At 49.5% G+C, this 20,580-nt stretch overlaps 1 protein-coding gene across 5 annotated transcripts in view; it reads right to left on the bottom strand.

Annotated features, from left to right (window-relative positions):
* Positions 1–20,580, bottom strand: part of ITGAL (integrin subunit alpha L) — a 49,836-nt gene that overhangs the window by 14,931 nt on the left and 14,325 nt on the right. For 3 of the 5 annotated variants that reach the window (XM_054453051.1, XM_054453049.1, XM_054453052.2), the window contains 12 exons: positions 18,711–18,784; positions 18,480–18,612; positions 13,499–13,650; positions 13,012–13,149; positions 11,690–11,887; positions 11,418–11,548; positions 8,820–8,980; positions 8,565–8,716; positions 3,851–3,940; positions 2,817–2,873; positions 2,655–2,728; positions 1,271–1,412 (listed from right to left, as the gene is read on the bottom strand). In XM_054453051.1, the coding sequence (XP_054309026.1) occupies positions 1,271–1,412; positions 2,655–2,728; positions 2,817–2,873; positions 3,851–3,940; positions 8,565–8,716; positions 8,820–8,980; positions 11,418–11,548; positions 11,690–11,887; positions 13,012–13,149; positions 13,499–13,650; positions 18,480–18,612; positions 18,711–18,784 (1,502 nt within the window). The remainder of the gene's footprint in view (positions 1–1,270; positions 1,413–2,654; positions 2,729–2,816; positions 2,874–3,850; positions 3,941–8,564; positions 8,717–8,819; positions 8,981–11,417; positions 11,549–11,689; positions 11,888–13,011; positions 13,150–13,498; positions 13,651–18,479; positions 18,613–18,710; positions 18,785–20,580) is intronic. The other 2 variants (XM_054453053.2, XM_054453050.2) reach the window with 1 other exon arrangement.

Genomic DNA, 20,580 nt, shown 5'->3' with positions numbered 1-20,580 from the left:
AATCTCAAAAAAAACAAATAGGCCGGGCGCGGTGGCTCACGCCTGTAATCCCAGCACTTTGGGAGGCCGAGGCAGGTGGATCACGAGGTCAGGAGATCGAGACCATCCTGGCTAACACAGTTAAACCCCATCTCTACTAAAAATACAAAAAATGAGCCGGGTGCGGTGGTGGGCGCTTGTAGTCTCAGCCACTCGGGAGGCTGAGGTAGGAGAATGGCGTGAACCTGGGAGGTGGAGTTTGCAGTGAGCTGAGATCATGCCACTGCACTCCAGCCTGGGCGACAGAGCGAGACTCCATCTCAGAAAAATAAATAAATAATTTTTTTTAAAAATTAAAAAAAAAAAGAATAATTCAAATGTTAATCGACAGATAAATAGGTAAAATATGGTCTATGCATAAAATGGAATATTATTCAACCTTAAAAAGGAAGGAAATTTGGCCGGGCATGCTGGTTCACACCTGTAATCCTAGCACTTTGGGAGGCTGAGGTAGGCAGATTGCTTGAGCTCAGGAGTTTGACACTAGCCTGGGGAACATAGTGAGACCCTCTCTCTATTTAATTTTTTTTTTTTTTTTTTTTTTTTGAGATGGAGTCTTGCTCTATCACCCAGGCTGGAGTGCAGTGGCACAATCTTGGCTCACAGTAGCCTCTGCCTTACAGATTCAAACGATTCTCCTGCCTCAGCCTCCTTAGTAGCTGGGATTACAGGCACACACCACCACACCTGGCTAATTTTTGTTTTTTTTGTTTTTTTTTTTTTTGAGACGGAGTCTCGCTGTCGCCCAGGTTGGAGTGCAGTGGCATGATCTCGGCTCACTGCAGGCTCCGCCCCCCAGGGTTCACGCCATTCTCCTGCCTCAGCCTCCCGAGTAGCTGGGACTACAGGCGCCCGCCACCTCGCCCGGCTAATTTTTTGTATTTTTAGTAGAGATGGGGTTTCACTGTGTTAGCCAGGATGGTCTCGATCTCCTGACCTCATGATCCGCCCGCCTCGGCCTCCCAAAGTGCTGGGATTACAGGCTGATCCGCCCGCCTCGGCCTCCCAAAGTGCTGGGATTACAGGCGTGAGCCACCGCACCCAGCCTGAGAGGGTAAACCTTGTACCTCAGATCATACAGCTCAAGGCTGGGAACCCAGATATGACCCTAAGACCCCTGTCCACCCGCGGCTGCCCATGTGTTCAGGCTGTCCTGGCTGCCTGGGTCTCAAAGAAGGGGGCAGTGTCTGCGGAAGGGATGCCCGCAGGCAGGCGCTGTCCTCTCACCCACCTTCAGCATCTCCACCTTGCGGAAGGAGAGTCCCCGGGGGAAGTGCAGATGCAGCTGCACCCAGTAAGCATCTTCTTCCAAGTTACTCAGGCTCAGCTCCACAGAGAGGCTGGCAAAAGCAGTTAGACGCAGGGCTCTGGATCTGTGGGGGATGATCAGGGAAAGATGGAGGAGGGAAGATCAGGGTGGGGAATATCAGAACTGAGAGATCTGGTGGGCCAGAAAGAAGTAAATCAAAACCAATCATCTTTTATGCTCAGTATTTTTTTTTTTTTTTTTTTTGAGACGGAGTCTCACTCTGTTTCCCAGGCTGGAGTGCAGTGGCACGATCTCCGCTCACTGCAAGCTCTGCCTCCCGGGTTCACGCCATTCTCCTGCCTTAGCATCCCGAGTAGCTGGGACTACAGGCGCTCACCACCATGCCCGGCTAATTTTTTTTTTTTTTGTATTTTTAGTACAGACGGGGTTTCACTGTGTTAGCCAGGATGGTCTCAATCTCCTGACCTCGTGATCCGCCCGCCTCGGCCTCCCCAAAGTGCTGGGATTACAGGCCACCGCCCCCGGCTTTTTTTTTTTTTTTTTTTTTGAGACAGAATCTCACTCTGTAGCCCAGGCTGGAGTGCAATGGCACAGTCTCGGCTTACTGAAACCTCCACCTCCAGAGTTCAAGCAATTCTCCTGCCTCAGCCTCCCAAGTAGCTGGGATTACAGGCATGCGCCACCATGCCTGACTAAGTTTTGTATTTTCTGTAGAGACGGGGTTTCACCATGTTGGCCAGGCTGGTCTCAAACTCCTGACCTCAGGTGATTTACCCGCCTTGGCCTCCCAAAGTGCTGGGATTATAGGCGTGAGCCGCCGCGCCGGGCCATGCTCAGACTTTCAGTTTTACAATTCTTGCAATCTCATTTACTGCTGACTGACAGGAGTTCCATGAGGGATTTGCTTTTTATTTTATTTGCTTTTTATTTTTTAGAGATAGGGTCTTGCTCTGTCACCCAGGCTGGAGTGCAGTGGTGCTTACTGCAGCGTCAAACTCCTAGGCTCAAGCGATCCTCTGCCTCAATCTCCCAAGTAGTTGGGAATACAGGCATGAGCCACCATGCCCAGCTAATTTTTAAATTGTTTTTTAGTGACAGGGTCTTGCTATGTTTCCCAGGCTGGTCTTGAACTCTTGGCCTTAACTTATCTTCCCCCTTTGGTTGGCCTCCTGAAGTGCTGGGATTACAGGCATGAGCCCCTGAGTTCAGCCTCGAATTTCTCAGAAAAGGAAACTAAGGCCCAACAGAGGGAAGTGGTGTCTCCAAATGACATATCTGGTGAATGGAGTGGGGGGATCTTAAAACAGAGTGGATGGGAGGCTGGAGGGTGGGAGGCCTTACTGACCTTGCAGGAGAGAAGGACACTCTCAGGTTTGCCTCACACTTCTTGTCCTCCCCACAGTTCTTCTCAAAAGGGATCTGAAACGCCAAGAAGAAAGGAGTAAGAGGCTCAGATCAGGAGGGACTTGGCCCCAGGCCTCTCTGCCTGCCCCTTCTCCCCTCTTACCTCCCAGGTTTCCGAGTGCAGGGAGGGTCTCAGGATGGGTGGTATGTCCTTGCCCTGCTGAGCGAGGGGTAGTGGGTAGGATGGAGAGAGGAGAGATTAGCTGAGGCAGCAGACCTCATGAAGGAGAGCTGGAGGGGCAGGGGCTTAGCTCAACTGGGCTGGCTGTGGTTGGCCCTGTCCAGGAGCCAGCTGCCTTTCCAGGGCTGCCCCACTCTGCTGCCTCAGCCTACTGCCATTCGTGCAGTCTTACTCTGCTGGCAGCTCTTTTTTTTTTTTTTTTTAAGACTGTCTTACTCTGTTGCCCAGGCTGGAGTGCAGTGGCACAATCTCTGCTCACTGCAACCTCTGCTTCCTGGCTTCAAGCGATTCTTATGCCTCAGCCTCCTGAGTAGCTGGGATTACAGGCATCTACCACCATGCCTGGCTAATTTTTTAAAAATATTTTTAGTAGAGATGGGTTTTCGCCATGTTGGCACGCTGGTCTCGAACTCCTGGTCTCAAGCAATCCACCTCGCTCAGCCTTCCAAAGTGCTGGGATTACAGGTGTGAGCCACCACACCTGGCCAGCTCTTTTTTTTTTTTTTCTTCTTTAGAGAAGATCTCGCATTGTTGCCTAGGCTGGAGTGCAGTGGTGCAATCATAGCTCAAGAGCTCACTGCAGCCTCAACCCTCTAGGCTCAAGTGATCCTCCCTGCTCAGCCTCCCAAGTAGCTGGGACTACAGGGGCACACCATCACACCGATTAATTTTTTATGTTTTGTAGAAAGGGAGTCCCACTATGTTGCCCAGGCTGGTCTCAAACTCCTGGCCTCAAGTGCACCATCACACCCGACTAATCTTTGTATTTTTAGTAGAGATGGGGTTTCACCATGTTGGCCAGGCTGGTCTCGAACCCCTGACCTCAAGTTATTCACCCACTTCAGCCTCCCAAAGTCCTGGGATTACAGGAGTGAGCTGCCCGGCCATGGGTGGCTCTTCTTGCCAAATGGATTTCTCTGATAAACTCCCCACCATCCCTAGCCATCTCTTCTTACCGCCCTTTGTTCCCTCGGTGTTCCTTCCTCCTCCCAAAGAGAGAAATTCAGGGAAACATTGATGGGGGAGATGAGGTCTTGAACACATACCTGAGGGTGATAAGAATACAGCCTATGTCATGAATCTAACCTTTACCGCACTTCCGATTAGATGTATATCTTGTCAGCATTTTACAAGTGATGAAATTCTGGTAGCTCTTTATCTAAGACCCTACCAGTATTGAAAATCCATTGACTACATAGCAGGTGTGTATAGCACACCCAGGGGGCTTCTCAGCACAGTTATCATCCCTGAGCCCCAGTTCCCCAGCAGACATCACTAATCAATCCCAGCACTTTTTCCCCACTGTGTCCTAACTGAAGGCCCTGAATTTTGACCTAGGCAGCCATTATCAAAGTTTGCATAAGAAAATTTCAGAATAACTAGAATATCGTAGTTCTAGAATTTTGTTCCTTGAGAATAGGGCTGGGCCTTAGTCATTTGTTATTACCAGTGCCTGACACTGGCATTTTGTAGGTACTCAAATTGTTTTTCACCTGAAGGTTCTACTAACCCTAAGAGGTAGATATTATTACCCCAACATTTAAAATAAGGAAAATGAGCTCTCCCTTCCTTCCTTTTCTTATTTCTCTTTTCCTTCCTTCCCTCCTTCTTTCTTTCTTCTTTTCTTTTTTCTTTGTTCTTTTCCCTCCCACCCTCCCCCCCTTCCTCCCTCCCTCCCTCCCTGCCTCCCTCCCTCCCTTCCTTCCTTCCTCCCTTGTCCTTCTTTCCTTCCCTCCTTTCTTTCTCTTTCTCTTTCATCCTCCCTCCCTCCGCCCCCTCTAGAAAAGAAAAAAAAAGAAAATGAAAACTAAAAATGTGGCACAATTGTCCTAAGAACTTGGAGTGACAGTCAAGATTTGAACCCAAATCTGTCCAAATCCAAAGTCCAGGATCTTTCCGCCATGTCACACTGCTTCCTTTTCTGGCAAATTTATGTTTAAAATATCTAAATCTTACAAGAGGTGGAATGGGAGTAGGCAGAGGGGCACTGAGTAGAGGTTTGAATGAAATAGAGGTTGAGTTGATAATTGTTGAAACTGGGTGATGAGGACCTGGGGACTCATTAAACTATTTTTTTCTAGTTTTGTATGATTCACATTCCCATAATAAAAAGTTTAAAACAGGCTGGTCGCAGTGGCTTACACCTGTAATCCTAGCACTTTGGGAGGCCGAGGTGGGTGGATCACCTGAGATCAGGAGTTTGAGACCAGCCTGGCCAACATGGTGAAACCCTGTCTCTATTAAAAATACAAAAATTAGCCGGGCATGGTGGTGCGCGCCTGTAATCCCAGCTACTTGGTAGGATGCGGTAGGAGAATTACTTGAACCCAGGAGGCAGAAGCTGCAGTGAGCCCAGATCATAACAATGCATTCTAGCCTGGGCAACACAGTGAGACTCCATCTCAAAAAAAAAAAAAAGTTTAAAACAAACTTCAAATTCTTAGGTCCCAATCCTATACTGTCTTATATGAATTTTTTTTTTTTTGAGACGGAGTTTCACTGTCGTTGCCCAGGCTGGAATGCAATGGCACGATCTCAGCTCACTGCAACCTCCGCCTCCTGGGTTCAAATGATTCTCCTGCCTCAGCCTCCTAAGTAGCTGGGATTACAGGCGCCTGCCACCACACCTGGCTAATTTTTTGCATTTTTAGTAGAGATGGGTTTTCACCATGTTGACCAGGCTGGTCTTGAACTCCTGACCTCAAGTGATCCGCCCACCTCTGTCTCCCAAAGTGCTGGGATTACTGGCATGAGCCACCACGCCTGGCTTTTTACGAAATATTTAAGAGAACATAACAATTTGATATTGATCCCTTTTTTTTTTTTGAGACGGAGTCTCGCTCTGTCGCCCAGGCTGGAGTGCAGTGGCGTGATCTCGGCTCACTGCAAGCTCCACCTCCCAGGTTCACGCCATTCTCCTGCCTCAGCCTCCCAAGTAGCTGGGACTACAGGCGCCCGCCACCACGCCCAGCTAATTTTTTGTATTTTTAGTAGAGACGGGGTTTCACCGTGTTAGCCAGGATGGTCTCAAATCTCCTCACCTCGTGATCCGCCCACCTCGGCCTCCCAAAGTGCTGGGATAGAGGCGTGAGCCACCTCACCCAGCCATATTAATCCCATTTTTATACAGGATTGCTTATAAGCAACTGAATCTGGGTATTTCAACAGTTGTTTAAACTTTATTTTTTTGGAGACAGAGTCTCATTCTGTTGCCCAGGCTGGAATGCAGTGGCACAATCACAGCTCACTGCAACCTCCACCTCCTGGGTTCAAGCAATCCTCCTGCTTCAGCCTCCCAGGTAGCTGGGACTACAGGTGCACTCCACCAAGCCCGGCTAATTTTTTTGTATTTTTTTTAGAGAAGGGGTCTCGCCATGTTGCCCAGGCTGGTGTTGAACTCCTAAGCTCAAGTGATCCACCTACCTCAGCCTCTCAAACTGCTGGCATGAGCCACCGTGCCTGGCCTGTTTAACCTTTTTTAAAAACTTTTTTTTTTTTCCCACGTACCATACATGAGACTTAATTTAAAAACTTAAAAAAATACCCTAAGTTTTTCTGGGGTGCATGATATGTACCTGGCAAATAACGACATACCATGATGATTGAATATTCTGTAAAAATTAAATATTTTAATATTTCTTTTTTTTTTGAGATGGAGTTTCACTCTTGTTGCTCAGGCTGGAGTGCAATGGCACGATCTCGGCTCACTGCAACCTCCACCTCCTGGGTTCAGGTGATTTTCCTGCCTCAGCCTCCCAAATAGCTGGAATTACAGGCATGGGCCACCAGGCCCAGCTAATTTTGTACTTTTTTTAATAGAGATGGGGTTTCTCCATGTTGGCCAGGCTGGTCTTGAACTGACAATCTCAGGTGATCTGCCCACCTCGGCATCCCAAAGTGCTGGGATTACAGGTATGAACCACCGTGACCAGCCAAATATATTAATATTTCATAATTAAAAATTATGAAAGCTGTGTAGCAGCATTAATATATAATGTATGAAAAGAGTAGGAAAAAATAGTAACTACATTGCCATTGTAATCATGTTAAAAATGCCCATAAATATATTAAAAAGTAGAAGCTGCTGGGCACGGTGGCTCGCACCTGTAATCCCAGCACTTTTGGAGGCCAAGGTAAGAGGATTACTTGACGCCAGGGGTTTTAGACCAGCCTGGGCAACACAGCAAGACCCTGTCTCTACAAAAACTATTTTTTTTTTTTTTGAGATGGAGTTTCACTCTTGTTGCCCTGGCTGGAGTGCAATGGAGCGATCTTGGCTCACTGCAACCTCTGCCTCCTGGGTTCAAGCAATTCTCCTGCTTCAGCCTCCCAAGTAGCTGGGATTACAGGCATGTGCCAACACACGCAGCTAATTTTGTATTTTTAGTAGAGATGGGGGTTTCACCATGTTGGCCAGGCTGGTCCCGAACTCCTGACCTCAGGTGATCCGCCCACCTCGGCCTCCCAAAGTGCTGAGCCACTGTGCTTGGCCTACAAAAACATTTTTAAAAATTATCCAGATGTGGTGGTGCATGCCTGTAGTCCTAGCTACTCGGGAGGCTGAGGTGGGAGGATCATTTGAGCCCAGAAGTTGGAGGCTACAGTGAGCCATGGTTGCATCACTCCACTCCAGCCTGGACGATAGAGCAAGGCCCTGTCTCTAAAAAAATTTTTTTAATAAAAAATTTTAAAAATTAAAAAACTAGAAGCAGCCAGGCACAGTGGTGTGCACTTGTAGTCCCTGCTACTCAGGAAGCTGAGGCAAGAGAACCTCTTGAGGCCAGAAGTTAGAGTTCAGCCTGGGCAACACAGTAAGACCCCTATCTCTAAAAATACAAAATATGGCCGGGCGCAGTGGCTCACGCCTGTAATCCCAGCACTTTGGGAGGCCGAGGTAGGAGGATCACCTGAGGTCAGGAGTTCGAGACCAGCCTGGCCAACACGGTGAAACCCCAACTCTACTAAAAATACAAAAATTAGCTGGGCATGGTGGCACGCACCTGTAATCCCAGCTACTCGAGAGGCTGAGGCAGGAGAATCGCTTGAACCCAGGAGGTGGAGGCTGTAGTGAGCCGAGATCATGCCACTGTACTCCAGCCTGGGCGACAGAGCGAGACTCTGTCTCAAATAAATAAATAAATAAATAAATAATATAAAATAGGCCAGGAGCGATGGCTCATGCCTGTAATCCCAGCACTTTGGGAGGCCAATGCAGGCAGATCACCTGAGGTCAGGAGTTTGAGACCAGCCTGACTAACATGGTGAAACCCTGTCTCTACTAAAAATACAAAAATTAGCTGGGCGTAGTGGCAGGTGCCTGTAATCCCAGGTACTTGGGAGACTGAGGCAGGAGAATTGCTTGAACCCAGGAGGCAGAGGTGGCTATGAGCCGAGATTGTGCTGCAGTGAGTGAGACTGTGCCACTGCACTACAGCCTGGGTGACAGAGCGAGACTCTGTGTCAAAATATATATATATATATATATATATATATATAATTTTTAAAAAACACTAGAAGAAAATATGCTAAGGGTGTTATTACTACCATTGCACAGGAGAGGAAGTGACAACACAGAGGGATGGAAGGGACGTATCACCCACTGGACAGTGACGGAGCTGAGACTGCCCCTGCAGGTAGCTCATCCCAGAGCATTGGCGCTGGCTCCCTTACCGGGAAATGAAATGAGAAGTCAGTGCAGGACATGCTGGTGGTGACAGCTATGTTCCTTCTGAGTTCATGTCTCCCTCCTGGGAACAACCCCCGTCTTCTGGTCCGGTGGCCATCCAGCTGCAGAGTGTAAGTGAGATTGGCAACCAGGCGGCCTGGGCAGGGCGGAAAAGGCAAGAGTTGAATGGTGGGGGATCCCAGGCCATAAGCCTGGATTTGGGGCGGCAGCTGCCCTGGGAGCAGGAGGAGAGCTCTGACCTTGGAACTGGGGGATGAGAGACTTGATCTGGAAACAGATTGTGATATTAACTCCTTCTTTCATCTTGTTACTGGTTGAATAGGAGCACTCCACTTCATGCACTGGGATCTCGGCTGGGGAGAAGGACATCAGGGTGACCACATCCACCACAGGCCGGGAGCTGCAGGGCAGAAGGCAACCAACTCTCTCCCTCCAACCCAACTGCACGTCCCCCCTCAGATGTGGGGCTCCCGCCAGCAAAGCCAGAGAACTCTCCTTTCCTAAAGCAGACCTCAACATGTCACTGTCTCCTCTTAAGGAAAATAATAATGATACTTTTTATTTATTTATTTTGAGACAGGGTCTCGCCCTGTTGCCCAGGCTGGAGTGCAGTGGCATGATCACAGCTCACTACAGCCTCAGCCTCCCAGGCTCTAGTTATCCTCCCACCTCAGCCTCCCAAGGATCTGGGACCACAGGCGTGTGCCACTACACCTGGCTAACTTTAAATAAATTTTTGTAGAGAAGGGATCTTCCTATGTTGGCCAGGGTGATCTTGAACTCCTGAGCTCAAGCAATCCTCCCGGCTTGGGCTCCCAAAGTGCTGGGATTATAGGTGTGAGCCACCATGCCTGGCCAATAATGATGATAACTAATTAGGGCTCCCAGTTCATTCTAGCAGCCTCTGACCCATTTTCCATGAAAAAAAGAAAGCTCTTAGGAAGAGAAATCATACTGAGTTACTTTCATGCTTATGTTTAAGCCTTCAATGATGCTTGCATGAATTTTATTATGCTTCATAATAAAGTTGCAGCTTTTGTTGTTGTTAGACAGAGCCTCACTTTGTTGCTCAGCCTGGAGTGCAGTGGTGCAGTCATAGCTCACTGCATCCTCACACTCCTGGCCTCCAGCGATCCTCTTGTCTCAGACTCCTGCGTAGCTGGGATTACGGCAGTGATCCCCAGCGCCTGGCTCCTATTTTTTTTTTTTTTTTTTTTGAGATCCGCCTCTTGGGCTCAAGCAATTCTCCTGCCTCAGCCTCCCAAGTAGCTGGGATTACAGGCGCATGCCACCATGCCCAGCTAATTTTTGTATTTTTAGTAGAGATGGGGTTTCACCATGTTGGCCAGGCTGGTCTCGAACTCCTGACCTCAAATGATCCACCCGCCTCGGCCTCCCAAAGTGCTGGATTACAGGCATGAGTCATTGCGCCCGGCCTATTTATTATTTTTTTGTGATAGGATCTCACTCTGTCGCTCAGGCTGTAGTGCAGTGGCATGATCACAGCTCACTGCGACCTCGACCTCCCAGGCTCAAGTCATCCTCCTGCTTCAGCCTCCCAAGTAGCTAGGCCTATAGTCACACACCACCATACCTGGCCAATTAAAAGACAAAGAAAAGGGCTGGGCACGGTGGCTCACTCTGTAATCCTAGCACTTTGGGAGGCCGAGACAGGCGGATCCCTTGAGGTCAGGAGTTCAAAACCACCTGGCCAACATGGCCAAACCCCGTCTCTACTAAAAATACAAAAAAATTAGCAGGGCACGGTGGTGCATGCCTGTGATCCCAGCTGCTCGGGAGGCTGAGGCAGCAGAATCGCTTGAACCCAGGAGGTGGAGGTTGCAGTGAGCCAAGATCACACCACTGCACTCTGGCCTGGGCAACAGTGCAAGACTCTCTCTCAAAAGAAAAAGAAAAAGTACAGATGGTGTCCCACTGTGTTGCCCAGGCTGATCTCAAACTCTTGAGCTCAAGTAATCCTCCTGCCACAGCCTCTCAAGGTGCTGGGATTACCCACATGAGCCACCACACCCTGTTAATCTTTTTTTTTTTTGAGGCGGAGTCTTGCTCTGTCGCCCAGGCTGGAGTGCAGTGGCACGATCTTGGCTCACTGCAAGCTCCACCTCCCAGGTTCACGCCATTCTCCTGCCTCAGCCTCCCGAGCAGCTGCGACTACAGGCGCCCGCCATCATGCCCGGCTAATTTTTTGTATTGTTAGTAGAGATGGGGTTTCACCGTGTTAGCCAGGATGGTCTCCATCTCCTGACCTCGTGATCCGCCTGCCTCGGACTTCCGAAGTGCCAGGATTAGAGGCGTGAGCCACCGTGCCGGGCTGCCACACCCTGCTAATTTTTAATTATATGTTTTCCAATATATAAGCTCTCTCTGGGATTACAGGTGTGAGCCACTGTGCCTGGCCTGGAAGACCATATATTAAAAAAATAAAAATTAGGCCATGCATAGTGGCTTCTGCCTGTAACTCCAGCACTCTGGGAGGCTGAGGAGAAAGCATAGTTTGAGACCAGGAGTTTGAGACCAGCTGGGGCAACATAGCAAGTCCCCATTGCTACCAAAAAAAAAAAAAAAAAAAAAAAAATTAGCAAGGTGTGGTGGTGAGCACCTGTAGTCCCAGCTACCCGGGAGGCTGAGGTGGAAGGATCACTTAAGCCCAGCAGTTCGAGGCTGCAGTGAGTTATGATCATGCCACTGCACTCCAGCCTGAGCAACAAAGAGAGACCCTGTCTCTAAAAAAAACAAAATAAATAAATAAAATAAAATATAAACAAAACGGGATAAGAGCTGGGGTCATCAGGTGTGACCTGAGAGCCCCATCTCACCTCAGCAGGATCATCTGGCTCTCAGCCCCCACAGCCATGTCTGCCAAGCCGTCCCCTTCAAGGTCCTTCACCCCATGGATGGAGCGTCCAAACCACCGAATTCCTGAGAGCACCTGGGTCCCTTCTATCCGCTGAGAGCAAGAAAGAAATTACCACTAAGCTGAGGAGAGGTAGGTTAGAGGGAGGGAAGGATCGGGCTGGGGAGTGGGGTCTGGGCTTGGGGGCTTAGGGCACCTGAGAATGGAGTGTGATTGGCAGGCAGCATACATCACCTGACTTGGCTGGGGGCTAAGCCCCCCGTGCCTCCCATTGAAGATGTACACAGCCCCCTGCTCCTCCAGAGGGGCCCCCACAGCCACATCCACCAGCCCATCGCCGTTGATGTCTGTCAGAGCAGTGATGGCTTCTCCAAACCGCCCGAGTGGGTAGCCGGGGTCCCCCTGCAGCTCTGAGACTTCTTCAAATCCCAACTAGGAAGTAGCAAGAGACAGGTCACACCCAAGTCACTCAGCAAGCTGTCACAGAACAACTGAGTGAAGAATGCTAAAGAAACGTAAAATGGGGTCCCTCACAGAATTGGAATGGTGCTGTTAGACTAACCAGGGTTCAAGCACCAGCCCAGCCTCTTACTGTCCTCTTACCGTGACCCTGTGGTTTCAGACATCCCCCTACTGAGCCTTGGGGTTTCCATTTATATATATATACATTTTTTTGATAATTTTTTTTTTTTGAGATGGAGTCTTGCTCTGTCGCACAGGCTGGAGTGCAGTGGCGCAATCGCAGCTCACTACAGCCTCGAACTCCTGGGCTCAAGCAATCCTCCCACCTCAGCCTCCCAAGTAGCTGGGACTACAGGCATGTACCACCACATCTGGCTAACTTTAAAATTATAATTTATTTATTTTTATTTTTGTAGAAACAGGGTCTTGTCATGTTGCCCAGGCTGGTCTTGAACTCCTGGCTTCAAGCAATCATCTTGCCTCAGCCTCTCAAAGTTCTGGGATTACAGGCATGAGCCACCGTATCCCAGGGATTCCCATTTATAAAATAAAGCTTGTAGTATCTCGGCAGGTGGTCATGAGGAAAGGGAGGTCGTATCTATAAAAAGTTTGGCGCTGCCTACCAGGTGCAGCAGCTCACGCCTGTAATCCCAGCACTTTGGGAGGCCGAGGCAGGTGGATCACCTGAGGTCAGGAGTTCGACACCAGCCTGGCCAACATGGTGAAACACTGTCTGTACTAAAAATACAAAAATTAGCTGGGCATGGTGGCACACGCCTGTAATCCCAGCTACTCGGGAGGCTGAGGCAGGAGAATCCCTTGAATCTAGGAGGTGGAGGTTGCAGTGAGCCAAGATCGCGCCACTGCACTCTAGCCTGGGCCATAAGAGCGAGACTCTGTCACAAAAGAAAAAGGAAATATTGGCACTGGACCCTGCATACAGTCTTTCCCCAGTGAGGATTTGCTATTGCCTCTCTGTCGTTCTAAAAGTTTGATCGCCACATGACCAGACAGAGAAAGCCTTCAGAATAACTAGGAGCTGTGAATCTCTGCTGCTCTCCCTCCTCCCTCTCAGCTCCAGATCCTGGCCCCACCTGTCTTCTCTGGTAGATAAACACTCGGCCTCCTCTCTGCTCCCCATAGAACAGTGGGGCACCAGTCAGCAGCAGCTCTGTCTCCCCATCTTGGTCCACGTCGACGCCACACAGCTCCCCACCGAAATAAGAGCCAATCTGTGGGGAGAGGCAGGTGTTTGGGGAAGCGCCTGTGGGAACAGCAGGGGTTGGCAAGGAGATACCTGTACCGCGTTCATCTTATGCCACTCCCTCAAATGCAGGTTCCAATCCTGGATCCACCCCTAGTCTATGTGCATTAAGACAAGATGGGCTCTTTGAGGTTCAGTTTCTTAAACTAGAGAGGGAGATGACAGGGCTTACCTCTGTGTGTCATGAGGGACAAATGTGATCATGTTTAGCACAGGGCCTGCCACATGGTAAGTGGATGAGCATTCAAAGGACAGAAGGGAGTGTGATGTGTGTCCCTCCAGTCCCTGGTCTGCAGATGCCCTCGGACTGTGCGCACCTGGGTCCCATGGATTGTCTGGACCTGGCTCCAGTGTCCTCCACCCTGTGGCTCTTGGAACAGCAGCACTCGGCCCACGTGCTGGTATCGAGGGGCTCCCGAGGCCAGCAACGAAGTCTTTTCCCGGGAGGGCAGCCAGGTCACAGTGTAACCTGAGGAAAGTGTGCGGGGCATGGAGTTAGGAACAGAGGATGCTGGAAGAACACCCAGCAGGAGAGGGGCAGGGGCCCCAGGAATTGGGTTAGTAGCAGAGATGCATAGAAACAGCTGAAGACCTTCTCCTGAGAAAAGCATCCATGTGCTCCCAGCCAAACAAATCCTGCCATCTTGGGGATGGCATGTCTTCAACTTGGGTGACATGCACACCCAGGGAAAAGCAGCTATGCACAACAAGTGAAGCGTGGAGCCTCTTCTGGGCCTCAGTTTACCTGAGGATTAGTAAGGAAGACTCCATTCTTTTTTCTTTTTTAGAGACAGAGTCTCGCTCTCTTGCCCAGGCTGGAATGCAATGGCATGATCTCAACTCACTGCAACCTCCGCCTCCCGGGTTCAAGCAATTCTCCTGCCTCAACCTCCCAAGTAGCTGGGATTACAGGAGCCCAGCCACCACACCCAGATAATTTTTTTGTATTTTTAGTAGAAACAGGGTTTTGCCATGTTGGCCAGGGTGGTCTCAAACTCCTGGCCTCAGGTGATCCACCCACCTCAGCCTCCCAAAGTGCTGGGGTTACAGGTGTAAGCCACTGTGCCTGGCCTCTTTTTTCTTAAATAATAAAATAAAATGGGAGTCCGGGTGCGGTGGCTCATGCCTGTAATCCCAGCACTTTGGGAGGCCGAGGTGGGTGGATCACAAGGTCAGGAGATTGAGACCATCCTGGCTAACACGGTGAAACCCCGTCTCTACTAAAAATACAAAAAATTAGCTGGACGTGGTGGTAGGCGCCTGTAGTCCCAGCTACTTGGGAGGCTGAGGCAGGAGAATGGCGTGAACCTGGGAGGCGGAGCTTGAAGTGAGCGAGATTGCGCCACTGCACTCCAGCCCGGGCAGCAGAGCAAGACTCCGTCTCAAAATAAATAAATAAATAAATAAAATAAATTAAAAAAAAAATAAAATGGTATATATTAGAAGAATGCAAAGTTGGCATGGATATTAAAAATGAAGCATGTCTGGGCCAGGTGCAGTGGCTCACGCCTGTAATCCTAACATTTTGGGAAGCCGAGGTAGGAGGATCGCTTGAGGCCAGAAGTTTGAGACCAGCCTGGGCAACATAGTGAGAGCCCATCTCTACAAAAAATTACAAAAACTAGCCAGGTGTGGTGATGCACACCTGTGGTCCCAGGTACTAGAGAGGCTGAGAGGCAAAAGGATTGCTTGAGCCCAGGAGTTCAAGGATGCCATGAACTACAATGGTGCCATTACACTCTAGCCTGGGTGACAGAGTGAGACCCTGTCTCTAACAAAATAAAATAAAGCAGGGAACTTGAAAAATTTTCATGCTTAAAGATATCATGTTGCTGGGTGCGGTGGCTCACGCCTGTAATCCCAGCACTTTGGGATGCCGAGGCGGGCGGATCACGAGGTCAGGAGATCGAGACCACGGTGAAACCCTGTCTCTACTAAAAATACAAAAAATTAGCCGGGTGCGGTGGTGGGCACCTGTAGTCCCAGCTACTCGGGAGGCTGAGGCAGGAGAATGGCGTGAACCCAGGAGGCGGAGATTGCAGTGAGCTGAGATTGCGCCACTGCACTCCAGCCTGGGTGACAGAGCAAGACTGTCTCAAAAAAAAAATAAGATATGTTGGCTGGGAGCGGTGGCACATGCCTGTAATCCCAGCACTTTGGGAGCCCGAGGCGGGTGGATCACCTGATGTCAGGAGTTTGAGACCAGCCTGGTCAACATGGTGAAATCCCATCACTACTAAAAATGCAAAAAATTAGCTGGGCATGGTGGCATGCGCCTGTAGTTCCGGCTACTCAGGAGGCTGAGGCAAGAGAATCAGTTGAACCTGGGAGGTGGAGGTTGCAGTGAGCTGAGATCACACCACTTCACTCCAGCCTAGGCAACAGAGAGACTCAGTCTCAAAAAAAAAAAAAGAAAAAAAAAGATATCATGTCAGTGTCAGGCTGTCTTCATCTTCAACTTCCTGTAATGAGGTTCTCTCCTCTAAGATACCAGGACAACCTCTATTGAATGTTCAAGGAAACGCTGCAGGAAATTGGACCCAAGATTGGGCTAGAGCCAGGAGCCACCAGCAGGAATCCTCTGGGATGAGTCACTGACCCCATCTGATGGTCTCTGTGCAGAGCAGTTGAAAGTGAGTGAAGAAAACAGAGCTGTCCAAGGCCCTACAGCACATGGAAGGAAGAGTGAAGAGACGGAACCACTTCCCTATTGTTGTATGGAGTCTGGAAGCACAAGGGTTAAGAACTTCAAATTCTTGAACTCCATGAGACAAGGTTTAAATCCTAGTGCTACTGTTTCCTAGCTGTGTAGTCGTAAGTAAATTGCTTCATGCCTCTGCGCCTCAGTTTTCTCATCTACAAAAAGGGAAGAGGCTGGACATTGTGGCTCATGGCTGTAACCTCAGCACTTTGGGAGGCTGAGGAAGGAGGATTGCTCAAAGCCAGGAGGTCAAGGCAGCAGCGAGCCAAGATGGCACCACTGCACTCCAGCCCAGGTGACAAAGCGAGACCTTATGTCTAAAGAAAAAAAAAGGAACAGTACCAATCTCATGGGGTGTGTTTTGAGAGTTAAATAAGACATGTATATAAAATGCTTAGTGCTATGCTAGTGATAGCTAAACTAAATAAAGATCTGAAGGATAGTAGTATAGTAGACACTCAGGATTCTGTTTATTTACCTATCCACATATATGTATATATTTATGTGTGTGTAGAGTGGGGTAGGTGTCTAACTAGAGATTAAACATTTTTTCTTTTTTTTTTTTTTTTTTTTTGAGACAGAGTTTTGCTCTGTCACCCAGGCTGGACTGCAGTGGCACAATCTCGACTCACTGCAACCTCTGCCTCCAGAGTTCAAGAGATTCTCCTGCCTCAGCCTCCCGAGTAGCTGGGATTACAGGTGCACGCCACCATGCCTGGCTAATTTTTTGCATTTTTACTAGAGATGGACTTTCACCATGTTGGCCAGGCTGGTTTCGAACTCCTGACCTCAAATGATCTGCCAGCCTCAGCCTCCCAAAGTGCTGGGATTACAGTGTGAGCCACCACGCCCAGCTAGAGATTAAATTTTAGAGTTATTTCTTCTTTTTTTTTTCTTCACTGCAGCCTTAACCTCCCAGGCTCAAGTGATCCTCCCATCTCAGGCTCCCAAGTAGCTGGGACCACAGGCATGCACAACCATGCCCAACTAATTTTTTTTTTTTTTTTTTTTTTGAGACAAAGTCTCTCTCTGTCGCCCAGGCTGGAGTGCAGTAGTGCAATCTCGGCTCACTGTAACTTCTGCCTCCCAGGTTCAAGTGATTTCCCTGCCTCAGCCTCCCAAGTAGCTGGGACTACAGGTGTGCGTCACCACGTCCAGCTAATTTTTTTGTGTTTTTAGTAGAGACGGGGTTTCACCATGTTGGCCAGGCTGGTCTTGAACTCTTGACCTCAGGTGATCTTGGACAATTCAAGAGGAGGAAGCCTCAAAAAGGAGTGGCCAGTCCTCTTACTAATAAGGCAGGTTGTTTTAAAATGTGCCTGGGATTTAATATATACATGTGATTGATGATATAGAGAGTCACTGTCATTGAATGAAGTTTGCTAGCCACATTGCCAAGAAGGAGTAGGCACTGGATGCCACGCAGGGCCAGACAGGGAAACACCAGATTAGTGGAGAGGCAGGAGGAGCCAGGGAAGAGCATGGCCCAGAGCTCTTCTTGTGGTTTCCACAAGGAAGGGTGGCGAGGTAGGTTGGCAAGTTCAAGCAAGTTTAGGATTGCACAGTTTGAATAATTTTGGCTGGCTCTGGGCTATAGCGGTGGCCTCTGGTTGACTGATGCCTGGCCCTGAGCTGATTTAGGGCAGAGGAACTTTTGGCTTGTTGTGTAAGGATTAGACAAAGGAGGTGGCTGGGGATATGGGCTCAGAATTGGCTGGTTTGCATATAAAAGGCCTTTTTTTTTTTTTTTTTTTTCTGAGATGGAGTCTCGCTCTGTCATCTAGGCTGGAGTGCAGCGGCATGATCCTCAGCTCACTGCAACCTCTGCCTCCTGGGTTCAAGCGATTCTCCTGCCTCAGCCCACTGAGTAGCTGGAATTAAAGGCACCTGCCATCATGCCCGACTAATTTTTGTATTTTTAGTAGAGATGGGGTTTTGCCATGTTGGCCAGGCTGGTCTCGAACTGCTGACCTCAGGTGATTCACCCGCCTCGGCCTCCCGAAGTGCTGGGATTACAGGTGTGAGCCACTGTGCTCGGCCCTGTTTGTTGAGACAGAGTCTTGCTCTTTTGCCCAGACTGGTGTGCAGCAGCGTGATTTCTGCTCACTGCAACCTCCTCCTCTCAGGTTCAAACGATTCTCCAGCCTCAGCCTCCAGAAGAGCTGGGACTACAGGCATGCACCACCATGCCTGGCTAACTTTTGTATTTTTAGTAGAGACAGGGTTTCACCATGTTGGCCATGCTGGTCTTGAACTCTTGACTCAGGTGATCCGCCTGCCTCAGCCTCCCAAAGTGCTGGGATTACAGGCATGAGCCACCAGGACCAGCTACAAGGCATATTCACAGGCAAGTTGTTTACTATCTCTAGGAAGTGGCCAACCCTGGGAGGGGTCGTCTCTTCAGGATTAGCACGGCCCCAAGGTGTCAAAGCATCAGAAAATACAGACAATAAATTATGAATGTCACAGCCATATTTAAACTCTGACTTTGTTCATGCTGGTTGCTTAACTGTTTTCATTATTGTTTTGGAAGCCAGGCTGAGTGACCATCTGACCTCTACAACCAGAAGAACCCCGCAGAAAAGAGAAGTACTCACCCAAATAGCCTGCTCTCACTTCTGGTGTCAATGGTTCATTCCCAATAAATGTGTCATCCTGCAGGTCTGCCTTCAGGTCGAGAAAGCCCCCAGCCCAGTCCTTGGCTCCTACTGCCCCCACGACTGCATGGCCCTGCCCAGGGAAGGAGATAAGCGGATCAGCTACCCACCGACCCACCCCCCGGAGCCAAGTGCACTCCCTGCAGCCCATTGCTCCAGCCCAGCACGCACCCTGCTGAGGTCAGCACTGATGCCGCTGGAGGACAGCTCCATGTTGAAGGAAGTCAGGTCCTGTTTGCTTGTGCCTGGGGAACAAAGCAGAGAACAGGTGAGACCCAACAGCTGTAAACGCAGTGAAAAAAATTCATGGCAGGACGGGGAAGAAGTGAGGTATTTACTTCTGGGTAAGGTAGAAGGCATGCATGTGAGGGTCAGGCAGACCCAGGAAGTGGCTTAATGCGGAGTTGGCTTTTACCCCGGGAGTCCCAGATTTGTTTGTTTTTTGTTTTTGAGACAAGGTCTTGCTCTGTTGCCCAGGTTGGAGTGCAGTGGCGCAATCACAGCTCACTGCAGCCTCAACCTCCCAAGCTCAAGCAATCCTCCCGGCTTAGCCTCCTGGATAGCTGGGACTACAGGCACACACCATCATGCCTGGCTAATTTTTTTTTTTTTTTTTTTTTGAGATGGAGTCTCTCTCTGTCACCAAGGCTGGAGTGCAGTAGTGCAATCTCAGCTCACCACAGCCTCTGCCTCCTGAGTTCAAGCGATTCTCCTGCCTCAGCCTCCCAAGTAGCTGGGATTATAGGTGCACCACCATGCCTAGCTAATTTTTGTATTTTTAGTGGAGATGGAGTTTCACCATGTTGGCCAGGCTGGTCTCGAACTCAGGTGACGCACCCGCCTCGGCCTCCCAATGTGTTGGGACAATGACAGGTGTGAGCCACTGTGCCCAGCCTCCAGATTTGAATATCCAATTACTCATCTCCGTGTGTCCAAGACTCAGCTCTTGGTTTCTGCTCTGACTCAGGCTTCTCACTTCAATGAATGGGACCCCCACTCACCTAATGAACCATGCTAAGAAACCAAATCCACCTGGAGTCTTCTCTTTCCTCCATCTCATCTCCAACACATCACCAAATCATGATACTCCTGCCTTTGAAATACACTCTTTCTTTTTTTTTGAGACAGGGTCTTGCTGTGTTGCCCAGGCTGGAGTGCAGTGGTGTGATCATAGCTCACTACAGTCTCAAACTCCTAGGCTCAAGAGATCCTCCTGCCTCAGCATCCCAAGTAGCTGGGACTACTGGTATGCACCACCGTGCCTGGCTTATATAGCTTCTCCTTGAGAACTCTTCACTGGCTGTGCGTGGTGACTCACGCCTGTAATCCCAGCACTTTGGGAGGCCAAGGCGGGCAGATTACCTGAGGTCAGGAGTTCGAGACCAGCCTGGCCAGCATGGTGAAACCCTATCTCTACTAAAAATACAAAAATTAGCCAGGCGTGGTGGGACATGCCTGTAATCCCAGCTACTTGGAAGGCCGAGGCAGGAGAATTGCTCGAGCCTGGGAGGCTCAAAAACAACTGGAGGTTGCAGTGAGCCAAGATCGCACCACTGCTCTCCAGCCTGGCTGACAGAGTGAAACTCTGTCTTGAAAAAAAAAAAGGCCAGGCGCAGTGGCTCACATCTGTAATCCTAGCACTTTGGGAGGCCGAGGTGGGTGGATTACCTGAGGTTAGGTGTTCGAGACCAGCCTGGCCAATATGGTGAAACCCCGTCTCTACTAAAAATACAAAAAATTTATCTGGGTGTGATGGCAGGCGCCTGTACTCCTGGCTACTTGGGAGGCTGAGGCAGGAGAATCGCTTGAACCGAGGAGGCTGAGGTTGCAGTGAGCCAAGATCACACCACTGCACTCCAGCCTGGTGACAGAGCAAGACTGTCTCCAAAAAAAAAAAAAAAACACAACCTCTTCATGGGCTGGGAGCAGTGGCTCACTCCGGTAATCCCAACACTTTGTGAGGCTGAGGCAGAAGACTTGCTTGAGGCTAGGAGTTAAAGACCAGCCTGGGCAATATAGTAGAAACTCTGTCTCGGCCAGG

Source organism: Pongo pygmaeus, chromosome 18, assembly GCF_028885625.2.
Source record: "Pongo pygmaeus isolate AG05252 chromosome 18, NHGRI_mPonPyg2-v2.0_pri, whole genome shotgun sequence".
Lineage (NCBI taxonomy): Eukaryota > Metazoa > Chordata > Mammalia > Primates > Hominidae > Pongo > Pongo pygmaeus.
The sequence above is the reverse complement of the archived record's forward strand: the minus strand, read 5'-3'. Positions and strand labels throughout refer to the sequence as shown.